We start from the raw sequence: 16170 nt of genomic DNA on the forward strand, positions 1-16170 counted from the left end.
GGGCTTTCACCATTCATTACTATGTGAGGACAGAGAAAAACACCTTTACTAGACGGCCACAACCACTCGAGTGCAGTGGCAGGTTAGAACTTCATTCTAAATTAAATGCAGTCCTTAACAACGTAGGGTAAATAGCTGATGATTGTTCTAAAATTATGTTCATAACTGTCTAAGTAAAATAAGTTAATAAGAAGCAAACAGGGTTAGGTGAGAGCTCTTTTTTTAATAGGAGGCTATGTGTGTACTTCAACAGCATGGACTTCAGAGAGCTGCGCTTTGCTCGTGCCTTGCAGTTCACTATCCAAGAGATAAACAACAGCTCTGATCTCTTACCGGGCATCACATTAGGGTATCATATATATGACTCTTGTGCCTCTGTGCCAATGGCAATTAAAGTAGCGTTACAGCTTGCCAACGGACAAGATCTGGTATTTAACGACACTGATTCCTGTGTAAAATCTGCTGCAATTCCTGCACTAGTCGGAGATTCTGCTTCCACGCCGGCTATAAGCATTTCAAGACTACTCGGTCCTTTTGGAATTCCACAGGTGCTTGGACAATATAATAATTTCCTTGTCTTCTTATTTAAAAAAGTGTCACAGTGTAAAAAATATTGCAATTTTGACCATAACACTGGTGACATTTGTCACAACAGTTAGTAAATGTTAAGTATGTGATTCAAGTAATCAACATGTTCTAGGCTACTTAACGTCCTTTCATGTTCAGAATATATTATTTGTCTTCACTCTGCACTTTAGGTAAGTCATTACGCAACATGCGCGTGTCTCAGTGACAAGAGGCAACATCCTACTTTCTTCAGGACCATCCCCAGCGATCACCATCAAGCGGCCGCACTGGCACGGATGGTCAAGCACTTCGGGTGGATGTGGATTGGGACTGTGTGCAGTGATTCAGACTACGGGAACAATGGCATGGCGTCATTCCTGAAGGCTGCGGAGGAGGAGGGAATCTGTGTGGAGTATTCTGAGGCCTATTACAGGACCCAGCCACGCAGTAAACTGAAAAAAGTCGCTGATGTCATTCGCAGATCAACGGCTCGTGTAATAGTTGCCTTTGTGGCCGCAGGTGACATGAGATTTCTTTTAGAAGAGCTGAGTCAGCAGCCTCCTCCTCCGATGCAATGGGTTGGCAGCGAGGCGTGGGTTACAGATCCACAAATGCTGCGGTTTAATTTATGTATCGGTGCTGTGGGCGTTGCAATCCCGCGGTCTGTTATCCCGGGATTTCGTAACTTTTTACTTGACCTGTCTCCAGAGCAGGCGCTGAAATTTCCCCTGCTGACAGAATTCTGGGAAAGCTCATTTAGCTGTAGTCTAAAACGGCAGACAGGTTCTTCTACTGGTATGCCAGCATGTGATGGCACAGAGGACCTGCGCGCATTGCAGAACCCGTACACAGACACGTCCCAGTTACGCGTCACTAACATGGTGTACAAAGCCGCATATGCTATAGCTCATGCCCTCCATGGCATTGTCTGTAACGAAAACCAATGTGACAAAAACATAAAATTTGAGCCCCGACAAGTAAGTTTTATCGTCTTGGAATATTTATTTTTATAATGCGCATAACATTCTACAGTATTCCTTTACTTTTTTGTAGACGGCTAAATACAGATTATATTCAACCACACTGATTATTCAGCAAATAATTGTAAAAAACACTTTTTGATTTTATTTTTTCATCATGCAGGTTTTTGATCAACTCAAGCATGTGAATTTTACTAAAAATAATTATTCTGTTTCATTCGATACCAATGGAGATCCTGTGGCCACCTATGAACTTGTGAATTGGCAGCTTCAGGGAGACGGTTCAATTGATTTTGTTACAGTGGGTCAATATGATGCATCCCAGCCTAAAGGCCAAGAATTCAGTCTGAGCAGAGTCATAATTTGGTTTGATGACAGTGAAAAGGTATGCAAATGTGTTGTTCTATTCTCTGTAGTTTTAATTATGCATGTTATAGCCTACATTATCCCTGGAATTAGTTTTTTTTTTAACTTATAACCAAGCACACATTCTTTATTTATGTCATACACTTCAATTAAATAAATTGAACAAAACTAATCTCTTCATATTTGCTTAGCATTCAATAACACTCTTTATTTACTCACTCACAGAGCATTTTTGCCCAAAGCCTTTAATTTCTGACTCTGCTAATGTGTCTCCTGCAGGTGCCTGTGTCTGTGTGCAGTGAGAGCTGTCCTCCAGGCTCTAGGAAGGCTGTGCAAAAAGGAAGACCTGTCTGCTGTTATGACTGCATTAACTGTGCTGAAGGAGAGATCAGCAATGAGACAGGTGCTTTGTCAGGATATTCTTATACTATATACAGTATAATTGTAATATTAGACCATTTTAAGGGAGATTACATAAATGATTCATATATATATATATATTTCTACATACATACAGTGGGGGCCAACATTATTAGAACGGTAAGATTGTTTTAAAAGAAGTCTCTTCTGCTCATCAAGGCTTCATTTATTTGATCCAAAATACAGCCAAAACAGTAATACATTTTAAAATTTTAAATGCAATTTATTTCTGTGTTGGTAAAGCTGAATTTTCAGCATCATTCCTCCAGTCTTCAGTGTCACATGATCCTTCAGAAATCGTTCTATGTTGATTTGATGCTCAAGAAACATTTATTAGTATTATCAATGTTGAAAACAGATGTGTACAATTTTGTTTCAGGATTATTTGATGAATAGAAAGTTCAAAAGAACAGCATTTATCCAAAATAGAAAGCTTTTGTAACATTATCACTTCTGTTCAAATGTTTGGGGTCAGTAAGAGTTTTTTTAATTTATTTTTTTATAAAGAAATTAAATAAATTTATAATTTTATTCAGCTAGGATGCATTAAATTGATCAAAAGTGACAGTAGACATTTATTATGTTGCAAAAAATATATATTTCTGATGAATGCTGTTCTTTTGAACATTGTTCATCAAAGAATCCTGAAAAGAAATTGTACACAACTGCTTTAAACATTGATAATAATAAATGTTTCTTGAGCAGCAAATTGGCATATTGGAATGATTTCTGAAGGATAATATGACACTGAAGACTGGAGTAATGATGCTGAAAATTCAGCTTTTATCACAGAAATAAATATTTAAAAATATAAATAACAGTTATTTTAAATTGTACAAATATTACACAATATTACTGTTTTTGGATCAAATAAATGAAGCCTTGGTGAGCAGAAGAGACTTCAAATCTGCCTCATCTGGTGGTGGTTGAGGAGAGACCCCCTGATATGATTGTAAAGCACTTTGAGTGTACTGTAGTACATATGAAAGCACTATATAAATGCCTCATTCTCATTCTTCATTCTATCTTCTTCAAATGAACATTGTTGGTGTTACAGGGCTTGACTTTCAGTCTGGAATTATGCATATTGCACATATTTTTACTAATTTCCGCAGATTGTGTGCTTAAAGGAGAACTCCGGTCAATTTTAACATTGAGCTAAATTTTTAGTAAATTTGGAGTGCTATCAATACAGAGAACAACGACAAAAATCGGTGTTGCCTACACCGTGTTATCCTATTTTTAAAATTTGCACCCTATTGACTTGAATGGGGCAAGTTTTAAACCTGCTTTTATCCTCTTAACATCTTTGATGTGTCATTACAAGTGCCCAGCCATGTGAGTGATTCCTTCAGAGTGAACACGAGTGAATCTGACTGCAGTAGATGTGAAAGATATGAATAAAAATGATGTTATATCAGCCAGTGCACATACCTGTATTTAGTTCCTGTTTTCGGTGGAAGTCCAAAGTAGTCGATTGTCGAGTTCACGCGCGTGATCATAGTAACTAAACCTATGCGCGTGAACTCGACAATCGACTACTTTGGACTTTGACCGAAAACAGGAACTAAATACAGGTCTGTGCGCTGGCTGATATAACATCATTTTTATTCATATCTTTCACATCTACTGCAGTCAGATTCACTCGTGTTCACTCTGAAGGAATCACTCAACATGGCTGGGCACTTGTAATGACACATCAAGGATGATAAGACTAAGAACTGGTTAAGTTTAAAACTTGCCCCATTCAAGTCAATAGGGTGTAACTTTTAAAAATAGGATAACACAGTGTAGGCAACACCGATTTTTGTCGTTGTTCTCTGTATTGACAGCACTCCAAATTTACAAAAAATTGAGCTCAATGTTAAAATTGACCGGAGTTCTCCTTTAAAGCTGCTTCTCAGTACTAAATTGAGTTATTTTTCGCTGCTTATTGCGCCTAAACAGTCACATACACACTAAATAACTTTAAAATGGCGCAAACACAGCCAGTTCCAGTTTTAAGTGAACGTAAACAGTTGAGAAAGAAAACTAGCCACAGTGGTGAGCAAAAAGGTTAATGTCAAGTCTTGTGTATATATTTTTCAAGGTAGAAATTACTTTTTTCAAATCATTTATATCTTCACATTTTTGAGCAGCTGAATTACATTTTTTTTATCTTGCCTTTCACAAAAAGGTACAATTATCTGATATTTTAAAGGACATATTGACCTTTACACACAGCTATGAGAGGCCTTTTTTTATGATGGAATTTCCTAAATTGTGTTTTTTTTTTGTGTTTCTGCATGTTTACTACTTTACATTAACTACTTAAATTTAGTAGACAGTATTTTTCAAATACCACTAAGCAGTGAAGCAGTTTTGTTAAAAATAATTTAATAACAATATTATAATAAACTATTTCCAATAATTTATTTATTTTAATGATGCTTTTTGAAATTAATATAATTGTATGTATAAATAGAATTTGTATGTATTTTAAATAACATAGCTATATCATAAATACATTAGCATCATGTTATTGATCCCCTCATTTGGTCAATCTAAAACAGTAACCTGACATCATATATGTCTAAATTTTGTTTCTGTGATTCATAAATGGCTGTTAAGCACTGATTTCTTCATCTTCCAGATTCTTTAGAATGTCACAAATGCCTGCCCGAGAACTGGCCTAATAATGAGAAGGACAAGTGCCTTCTTAAACCAGTGGAGTTTCTCTCCTGGAATGAGATCCTTGGGATTGTCCTAGCTGTTTTCTCTGTTGTGGGCTCTTTAGTGGCTTTGAGCATTACTCTAGTCTTCTACAAAAACAGGGCCTCTCCGATAGTAAGAGCCAACAACTCAGAGCTGAGCTTCCTGCTGCTCTTCTCACTGACTCTGTGTTTCCTCTGTTCACTTACTTTCATTGGTCGGCCCACTGAGTGGTCCTGTATGTTGCGCCACACAGCATTTGGGATCATATTTGTCCTCTGTATCTCATGTGTTCTCGGAAAAACAATAGTGGTGTTAATGGCCTTCAAGGCTACACTTCCTGGAAGTAATGTCATGAAATGGTTTGGTCCTGCACAACAGAGACTCAGTGTTTTTGGTTTCACTCTTGTACAGATCCTTATATGTGTGGTTTGGTTAAAAATATCCCCACCTTTTCCCTACAATAATTTGCAACACTACAAAGAAAAGATAATTCTAGAATGCAGTTTAGGATCAGCTGTTGGTTTCTGGGCTGTACTGGGTTATATTGGCCTCCTAGCTTTCCTTTGCTTTATTTTAGCTTTTCTGGCTCGAAAGCTGCCTGATAACTTCAATGAGGCTAAATTCATCACATTCAGTATGCTCATATTCTGTGCTGTATGGATCACCTTTATTCCAGCTTATGTCAGCTCTCCAGGGAAATTTACTGTAGCTGTGGAGATATTTGCTATTTTAGCTTCAAGCTTTGGTCTGATTCTCTGTATTTTTGCTCCTAAGTGTTTCATTATTGTCTTTAGGCCAGAGCAGAATACCAAAAAGCATTTAATGGGCAAAGTACCACCAAACTCCCTGTGAGACACAGCTACTTTTACATGTTTGTGCTATATGTGCAAATATGTAATGTATATTGTATGATGGTTGCTATATATATATATATAATTATTTTAAAATCACAATAAATATGTGTCACGAATTCAGAGAATGTGGACCCAAATGCAGAGATGGAAGGCAATGTGATGAGCTTGAATATTTATTAAACAAAAATCCATACAACAAAAGGTGTCCAAAAACAGCAGGCAAGGTTATCCAAAAAACAAAAGAACCACGGGAATAAGCAACACGGCGACAAAAACAGGTAGACTAATACACAGCACTCCGACAGAAAATATAATGACCTGACAACAGACAAGGGAAACACAGACACTAAATACACAGGGTAATGAGAAAACAAGGAGCAGGTGACACTAGGGCTGGGGAACAGGTGAAACGCATTAGACAATCACAAGGGCGGGAAAACTCAAAGACACGAAGTAAAACAAGACAGAACACCAGACTACCAAAATAAAACAGGAAACAGAAACCAACAATCCTGACAGTACCTCCCCCTAAGGGACAGATCCCAGATGTCCAAAAGAAAACAGAGAAAAAGTCAATCCAGGGAGGAACAAGAGTCAACAGGGCTAGGAAACTGAGGAGAGTGGAAACTTGGGGACCGAAGTGCTGCGGCCAGCTAAGCAATGGGTCCAGGGCTGCGGACAGCAGCATAGGTGGAACCCCTCTGGCGGGCGAGCAGGACGTCGAAGACACTCTGGAGGCCGGCGGCGAAAGTAGATTCCCTCTGGAGGCCGAGCAGGAGGGCGACGGCGACACCCCTCTGGAGGCAGAGCCGGTCGGCGAAAGCAGAGCCCCTCTGGAGGCCGGGCAGGCCAGCGAAGGTAGAGTCCCTCAGGTGGCCAAGCAGGACGTCGAGGACTCTTACAAGGCCGTCTGCGAAGGTGAAACCCCTCTGATGACCGGCGGCGAAGGGGAGACCCCTCTGAAAGTCGGGCAGGCGACGGGTCAGCTGGGCTGGAGCCAGGCGACGGGTCAGCTGGGCTGAAGACAGGCCAAGGGTCCGTCAACAAGGCAACAGGAACAGAAATCAACTGGGCCGTCGACAGGACACGGGGAGCAAGAGTCCGCCGGACCATCGCCAAAACTCCGGGGACGGGAGTCTCTGGAAAGCCAGGCACCGGCACAGTCTCTAGGGCGCCCATAAGTGAACACTCTGGAAGGTCAGTCGACGTAGACTCTGGGAGGTTGCTCTTGGCGGGAAAGGGCTCTGGAGCGCTGCACGTCAGCTGGGGCTCTGGAGCGCTGCACGTCAGCTGGGGCTCTGGAGCGCTGCACGTCAGCTGGGGCTCTGGAGCGCTGCACGTCAGCTGGGGCTCTGGAGCGCTGCACGTCAGCTGGGGCTCTGGAGCGCTGCACGTCAGCTGGGGCTCGGGAGCGCTGCACGTCAGCTGGGGCTCGGGAGCGCTGCACGTCAGCTGGGGCTCGGGAGCGCTGCACGTCAGCTGGGGCTCGGGAGCGCTGCACGTCAGCTGGGGCTCGGGAGCGCTGCACGTCAGCTGGGGGCAGAAGAGAGGTTGAAGCGGGGAATGGTGTCGGGGCCCATATCGACCACGTCCTCTCTTGCAGCCTCCACGGGTCCCAGAGAATATGGCTAGGTGGGTTCCCTCAAAGGATTGCTTGTAGACGGGGGTATCTGCCAAACAGGGATCCGTTGTGTTGACGAACGGGAGGTCAGGGGGGCTTCTAGAAACAGTACTGGATCTTTCCCTTCCAGCTTGACAGCTGGCTGCTATGGTCTTCTCAGTCCTTCGAGCACACATGGCAAAATACTCAAACAAGGTCACATAAGTCCCTGACTCTCCTTCAGTTAGAGAAACATCAGGACTGGGAGAAGCAGGCAAAGGGGCAGGCCGGACAACAGACAGGCTGGCGGGTGAGCCATTAAGAAAACCTCTAACCTATCCTTGATAACATCAAGGTGGGGTACAAAATGGCTCACCCAAGGTCTCTCTTTGAACCAGCGCTGCTGTGTTGAAATGCTCTCCAGGATTGGAGCATGCTGATCAGGTGTAGAGGTAGCCAAACATGCCACAGTCTGATCAAACTGTGCAACCCTCTCGGAAAAAAGACGCCTCTCTGCTGGGTCCATGATGGTCAGGTCATTCTGTCACGAATTCAGAGAATGTGGACCCAAATGCAGAGATGGAAGGCAATGTGATGAGCTTGAATATTTATTAAACAAAAATCCATACAACAAAAGGTGTCCAAAAACAGCAGGCAAGGTTATCCAAAAAACAAAAGAACCACGGGAATAAGCAACACGGCGACAAAAACAGGTAGACTAATACACAGCACTCCGACAGAAAATATAATGACCTGACAACAGACAAGGGAAACACAGACACTAAATACATAGGGTAATGAGAAAACAAGGAGCAGGTGACACTAGGGCTGGGGAACAGGTGAAACGCATTAGACAATCACAAGGGCGGGAAAACTCAAAGACAGGAAGTAAAACAAGACAGAACACCAGACTACCAAAATAAAACAGGAAACAGAAACCAACAATCCTGACAATATGCTTTGGTATAGTTTTATACTTACACATGTTGGCCAAACAGATGGTGTGCAGTACATTCACAACTTGTGTAGTTCATTAATGCTGCTATATTTTAGCATGTTTCTGTAGTTCAGATGTAAACATAAAACCTTTTTTTCTCTCTCTCATTTAACATTGCTTAATATTTCACGGCTACCCATTCTTACTTCTTAAGCCTGGAACACACCAAGCCGACGGTAGGCCGTCGGGCAGTTTTTGTGCATCGACCGACTAAGTTTTCTCAGTGTGTTCCGCACCGTCGGCTGAAATTGGTCCTCGTCGGCTTTGTTTCGGCCGATTCGTCATGTTGAATCGGCGTCGGGCCGTCGGTGAAAGAAGGAACTCTTATTGGCTGTTCAGCTTACTGAACGAGTCAGTGCACGAGAATATTAGCAAAACAGCGAGCAAAGAAGTCAAAACGGTACAGATAGAAGGCTGTTCTAATGTTACGTAATCTTACCTGAGTGTTCCTTGGTGAATATTTCAATATCAACATGAGCGGAGTGGAATAAAGAAAGTGTGTAGCAGGATTGATATTCAAAACGGTAAGCACGCATTGCTTTGTTTACGGAAAACAAAACACGTGTGTATATAGCACATTTACAACAGCCACTAGGCTGGCCAAAGTGCTTTACAGAACAACAAGATTAAAATAAATAAGATATAACATGCATAACAACAAATAAAACAAAAAAATAAGAGCAACATATCTAAGAGTAACCATAAAACAGGAGTAGCAAAACAGTTTTAGACTCAAATATGAATTAGTAAAACCAACCGAATCAATAGACTAAAGAAAACAGGTAGGTTTTTAAAAGAGACTTGAAAGCAGACAGAGAAGAAACCCTGCCATCGCAAATGCACGCTCCCCTCTAAGCTTGAGTCTAAAGTGAGGGACTTCCAGCAGAGCCCAGTCGCAGGATCTTAGGCTTCTGGAGGGATGTAGGGATGAAGAAGTTCGGAAAGATACACAGCAAAATCAAAAGTGTTAAATTTTCAGTGTTAGAGTTAAGAGTAAAAATGTAGAGTCATTTCAACTCTTTTTAAATCTAATTTAACTACAAGAGAGTTGTTCCTCAAAAAGAGTTGGCGTTGTCACTGGGAGTTAAATGTCATATTGATTGTTTAACTCTACAGTGTTGATTTCAACTCAAAAGCTAGTGTTACCTCCTGAAGTCATTTCCGTTACTTGCCTGTAGTGAGGCGGGAATTTACCAGACAGCTTTTTTTCCCGCTTGGCTCGACTGGATCTGACTGGATCATTCGACTGGACACGCTCAAAGTGTGAGCGGGAGCATTCACATGTAAGTAAATTTAAACCAGTAACTTAGGTCTATTTAATTGCATTTGTAGTGGTGGGTCTATATTTTTCGACAGGTAACATTAAGTTAGCTAATGCTTAATATTATAGTTGGTTTAATAGTGCAGTGCTAGCTAACCAGTTCACTATGCAACAGTTATTACCATGCTCAAAAGGATAACGTTACGTGTAAAATTTTACGTAACGCTCAATGTATGGAACAAATAACTTACAGTGATAATTTTCTTATTGGGAAATCAGAACAACCACGTTAAAGTGGTCCATTAACGTTACAGAAAGTCAAATTAGACCGAAGTAACGTTCGCATTTTCTTTTCAGGGTAAGATATGTTATGGTGACATTAATGTTTGTAACTTCGTGTTGTAACGTTAGGCCTATTTCAAATATAAATGAACATGTTTAACGTACTTGGTGTATGTTTGTATTTGCACCTTAATCAATTCTACGGCTGGACGAATGTAATGTTGCAGCACATTTTATGTGAGGGTTTCAGCTTGCTAACTTTAACTAACGTTAGCTTAACCAACTAAATCAGGTCACAGGTGCACATGTTCGGAAGTGTGTAACTTTACTGGCTTTGGGTGGGTAATGTACTTTTGTCATTACATGAACATTTTGTACATTGTTTGGTAACTTGTGTTATGTTTAGCTTAAAATTGGATGTTGGATGCAGTGGTAAGATAACGTCAGCTTATTTGATGGATTTTTATAGATTTAACAGTAATGGTGCGTTAACACCAGACGCGAATAGAAGACGCGTTACGCGCTTAAAAAAAACCTGCGGCGCCGCCGGCGCGAATAGGCATACAACGTTAGAGCGCGGCGCGGTAGACGCGAATACGCCTCATTCTCGCATCGAGACAGAAACAAAAAGGATTAACCTCGCTTGGATTATCGTTAGTGGAATTAGTGAGGAGATTGTACAACTGGGTAAGTTGTAAGATGTACAAATGTATCTTTTGAGTCACGTTATTGACCTACTACCCAGCAAACAGGGGACGTCCCCCGGACGTTGCGAACGTCTACTTTGGTCCGCATTTGGTCCTGTTTATAACGTTCGCTTGAGGACGTTCCGATGACGTCCGCATTTGGTCCTGTTTATAACGTTCGCTTGAGGACGTTCCGATGACGTCCGCATTTGGTCCTGTTTATAACGTTCGCTTGAGGACGTTCCGATGACGTCCGCATTTGGTCCTGTTTATAACGTTCGCTTGAGGACGTTCCGATGACGTCCGCATTTGGTCCTGTTTATAACGTTCGCTTGAGGACGTTCCGATGACGTCCGCATTTGGTCCTGTTTATAACGTTCGCTTGAGGACGTTCCGATGACGTCCGCATTTGGTCCTGTTTATAACGTTCGCTGGGACATTCCAAGGACGTCCACTTAGGCTACGGAAAAATCGTGTTTTGTATTTTTGCATTTTGACATTGATGGTTTTGCTGCAAATAAACCATAGTAAAAATATAAAGAAAACATGGTTATTGTGGTTTTACTAATGAAAAAATAAGTTCTGTAGAACAAATCATGTTTCTTAAGAATGGAAACTCAATATTTTGTCAAACATGGCTTTAATATTGATCCTTTACTGGTTGTATTACAAGGAACCAACTGAACCAGATTTGTAATGATTCTACTGTATTTAAAATGAATAAAAATATATGATACATTGTAATTGTTTTCATGAAATAATTTCCCCAACCATTACTATATGACTTTTAAATACTGTCAATTTAATGTGTTGCATAATCAAAATCACAGTGCACATATTCAGGCAATAGTGGAAGTTTTCACCATTGTGCGGTTATAGATTAACTGCTAAAAAAAAAAATATGGCAATGTTTATGTGATTTTTTTCATTCAGAGTCTTTGCATACTTCCAATTATGAAGTACTGTGAAATAAATAATTGTTGCATAATCCAAACAAACACATTAAATCAAGGAAAAACAAACTTGAATGTACAACTATAGCCCAAATAGAAAACGTTTATTATTGCCAAGGGTTCAAAATGTAAGCAAAGCAAATGAAAACAGAGAATGACAGTTGCTGAATCAGATGCAAGCAATGACTTCCAAACAGGAGAGGCGGCCAAAAAGGATGGGAACAAGTCCAATGCTGAAATTGCTGAAAAAAAAAAAAAAAAGAGATACAGGTAAGACATGCATCCTCATGTAAACTTTGGCAATTTCACATTCTACATACATCATTTAAACTGACAAACTGTTGGTCAGGCTGCAACATAAGGTATTTTTTGTCCAAAAATAATAATCACAATATGAATAACAGTTTCATGCACAATAATGGGTGGAAATATGTGATTCTCATAAAAATATTTTCAGAATAATCTGAGAAAAAAAAGAAAAAAAAAAGTTTACTTTCTTCTTCGCACGAAAAGGACATTGATCACTTCTTTCCGACAAACACCACGCCTATCAAGTAAGGGTACTGTTGGTGGTGGAAACGTTAGCCTGATCATGGTTTACCGACCCGAACTGCTCAGTGGAAACAAGCCATTAGTGATTGCAATAACTTAAAGGACAACTCCGGTGAAAAATGAACCTAGGGGTAATTAACACATGGTTACCGAGTCGATCGTTCTCTGGGATGTGTTTTCATGATAATCGAATATAAAGAGTTGTATCTCTAAAAACAGATTAGCTTATAACGGTAGTATATGGGGCAGAGTGTAAGTAAAAGTAAATCGCTAGTTAATACCACTAACAAGGCTCAAAATAGCCTCACACTAAAACGGTAGCATAATGAGGGTCCTTACATGCAAACCGAAGCATTGAGAACTTAGTAAGTGTACAAACAGCTAATCTGTTTTTAGAGATACAACACTTTATATTCGATTATCATGAAAACGCATCCCAGAGAACGATCTACTCGGTAACCATGTGTTAATTACCCCTAGGTTCATTTTTCACCGGAGTTGTCCTTTAATGTTAGTCAACTTCAGTAACAGTTACCTTATTATACCATTAGATGGCGCCAAAAGACTGTCTTTATGAGTGACTGGTTGTAAACAAGGAAGTTGTTAGCGCTTTCATTATTTTATAATGACAAAGATATTGCTTTCATCAGCAGACATTCAAACTGATTTTTTAAATAATGGATATAATATTATGGACATTGACCTAAAGAACGAATGCTATATCAGATGCAGGTAGACATGTGCCGGTATACATTTCCACACAGTGCGAGTAAACTTGCTGTTTATAAAAGTTATTCTTTTGCTGTTTGAACATTATTCTCTTTAATATAATTGCTCAGTTTACTTTTATATTGTGTATTTTATTTATATTTAAATGTTTGAGGTACTTTTTGTCATTTAAATAGTTATTAAAGTTACTAAGTGGACAACACTGAAGTTTGTTTCTCTTTTTAACCTGTTTCTCTTTTGCAATTAAAATACTGTTATAATACCGTATACCGTGATAAAAGCTCAATCAATTAATCACAGCATGAAAATTTGATACCGGCACATGCCTAGATGCAGGTAATATTCATATCGGCCAGATTGCTTTCGCAATATCGACATCGGCCATTAAAAATCCCATATTGGTCGACCACTAGAAGATATGGAAGTTTAACATGACTTCTGTGTCGATAAGTTATTTCATATCGCAATGCAATTCATTGTTCAGCACTAACATATGTTAAACAAATGCTGCGATTTGTAATAAATTTATGTTTTGTATTGGACACACATTTATCCATTTGGTTCACACAAGCCACGTTTCCATTACCGTTCAAATTGCGCAAATTGAAATTGCGAATTGAAAATATGCTCAATGGAAACACGTCAATTTCGCAAAAACTCCCCTTTATTGCAAAAAAGTTTACGCTCGCATGAGGAGGTTTTTCAGGCAATTCGAAATAGAAATATTTCGCAAAACTGCAATGGAAACAGTTTTTGCGCATTTTACAGGTCACCTGATGTAGATAGTGCAGTATGTTTGGACAGAACATGAGACAGAGTTATTTATTTAATAAATGCATGCACAATTATCTGTGAACTTATAAATGCTGCAGAAATGTTTACAAACAAATGCCTTTCAACTTATGTGTACAAAATTCAGAATTAAATTAATGTGCAGCAATTTGTAGTTTTACGCAAATCTGTAATGAAACGCGCCTACAGATACATGTACTACTGCAGACCTAATGTGCTATTAAAATATTAAGAAAGGAAAGTTTTTAGGTAGTGGTGTGTCATTTGAATTTGCTTACCTAAAGCATCGTCCTTCAGGAAGTAAACTATGACACCAGGCACTGTAACACAGAAACAAATGAGATTAATAAGCATCAATTGTTAGGTTAAGTGTAATGCTCTCTCTAAACAAACAATCCTCCATTATTATGACGGTATTCAGCATGTGTTCACAAAAAGGTTGAGTCTGGAATAAACAGACAGCAACAAGCTTCCCTTTAAAAGAAAAAAACCCACACTGGTTACACTTTGCTGAATTATCACAATTAAAATTAAGCCAAATCAAAAGCTATGCTGCTGTCAATTATGACAATTAATATGAACACATTTGATCTAATTCTGCCTGTCTAATATGTAGAAAGGAAACTAATTGTGTTGTAACAGGAAAGATGAAATCATATATTGTTGTTATGTGTATTAGCATTAGGTCCTGACTTAGAGAGGGAATAAAATATATTTGAATTTGTGGAATTCAAACGAGAGATATAACTGACATAACGGAATTAACGTCTGTTGGTTGAAGACGTGGTGGAAATAGACAAGCTCCTATTGATTTTCGTATTTATTCATATATATTTCGTGTATTTTGTACTTAATTGTTAGATAAGTTAGTTGATTCGTTTAGTTTTCGTCGTAGGTTAAGTTATAGTTACCATATATCGTATTTATATTAGTTATAGTGTACAGTTTGATAAGTTAGATAGGTTTGTAGATTTCGTAGCTTAACAGTTACGTAATTAACGTTGTGTGTAAATATACTGTTCATACGTGTTAGTGTATAGGATTAGTTAGTTTAACGTTATACGAGTTTTGTATCTATACTTATTTGTTTGATTTTTATAAATGTTCGCGTTCATATCGTAACGTTAGGTTATAACTTATAAGGATAGCGTTAGTTATCGTATTAGTGTATTTTAGCGTGTATAACGTTACGTCGCAGGTCCATTACACCACTTTCTTCGCGACAACTGGACATTGTTATATTTGTGGTAAGTACATCTATTAATATATGAACCTTTCATACATAAGTTATAACGGTTATAATATAACGTTACGCTGCGTGAACAGTGCGCGAGATAGCTAACTGTTACTAACTTACATTTCTAGCGCGAGCGATGTGCGCAAGATGCATCCTTTGCACATGACGATCAAATCAACGTCAATCTGTCAAAATATTATTGTATAATAGAAAAGCAAAGTTACTGTAGTCACGATTAAACACATTTTAACGTTTAAATTAGGAGGAACAAATCTTACCCGCAGTCTTCCAGCGACACGTCCGCCTGCCGTGCTGTGTGTGCGGATATGTACTTCCTCTTTTCATCACCTGTGGGTTTCCTGGCGGGCAGCACACTAAATGCATGTCGCCACCTATTGTATTGGAGTTTAATTGAAATGAAAGTTATATCTGTCTAGGGTTTGTAGTGGCGTTTTTATGATATTCATTGATCTTTAGTAAAATGCAGGGGGGGCTTAGTGACGAATCTAAACTAGTGTTATGGCTTCCTTGTCTATGGAAAACCACTGGATGGAAAACTACTGTGGGAGGAGGGCTCTGAAGAAGAAGACCTTGAATCTTAGGATAAAAAGTTGGTTCAGTCTGTCTGGGGGTGTGTCACTCTTCTGCACAGGGTAACAGCTGTGTATTAGACTGCTCCTTCTTGCAAGAATAAATACTTTAATTTTATAATTTGACTCTGAGTCTCCCTTACGCAGTGATGTTTGTTTGATGAATTTTTGCCACAACAATTTGGTGTCAGAAGTGAGATTCCTTGGACGATGCCTCCTGGACCTGAGATCGGACGGTGTTTGGCCACCTGGACTGAGTAAGTTCCAGCTCTACCTCGTAAACTTGAGAGAGAGAGGCCGGCCGATGTCAGAGCCCCGGGAGGATCGACCACTGGAAATCAAAAGAACTCAAGGTGGCACAGAACAACATCTCTGAGTAAGGTAATTAAATTCAGTTTAATTGGGGGAAGAGTGAAATTGAACCATATTGGCTGGGGACTGTTTTCTGTGGTAAGGATCTGAAATTAATTGAGGTCTGTGACAGAACAAGATATTTCAAGCAGATAAATAATCTGGAATTAATTGAGAACTGTGACAGACCAAAACATTTCATACAGATAGGTACCTGAAAATTAATTGTTCCACCACGGAGCAAGTTATTTTTGGGTGC

General features: G+C 39.5%; 1 protein-coding gene across 1 annotated transcript; it reads left to right on the top strand.

Annotated features, from left to right (window-relative positions):
* LOC307002780 (extracellular calcium-sensing receptor-like) lies at positions 1–5879 on the top strand (the record flags this gene model as incomplete). The annotated part of the gene is made up of 6 exons (XM_079620693.1): positions 1–82; positions 254–548; positions 759–1544; positions 1711–1932; positions 2193–2316; positions 4966–5879. The coding sequence occupies exons 2-6, from the start codon at positions 255–257 to the stop codon at positions 5877–5879; spliced, it is 2340 nt and encodes a 779-aa protein (XP_079476819.1). The 5' UTR covers positions 1–82; position 254.
* Positions 5880–16170: the final 10291 nt, after the last annotated feature.

Source organism: Phoxinus phoxinus, assembly GCF_949152265.1.
Source record: "Phoxinus phoxinus genome assembly, chromosome: 8".
In the NCBI taxonomy this organism is placed as follows: Eukaryota; Metazoa; Chordata; class Actinopteri; order Cypriniformes; family Leuciscidae; genus Phoxinus; species Phoxinus phoxinus.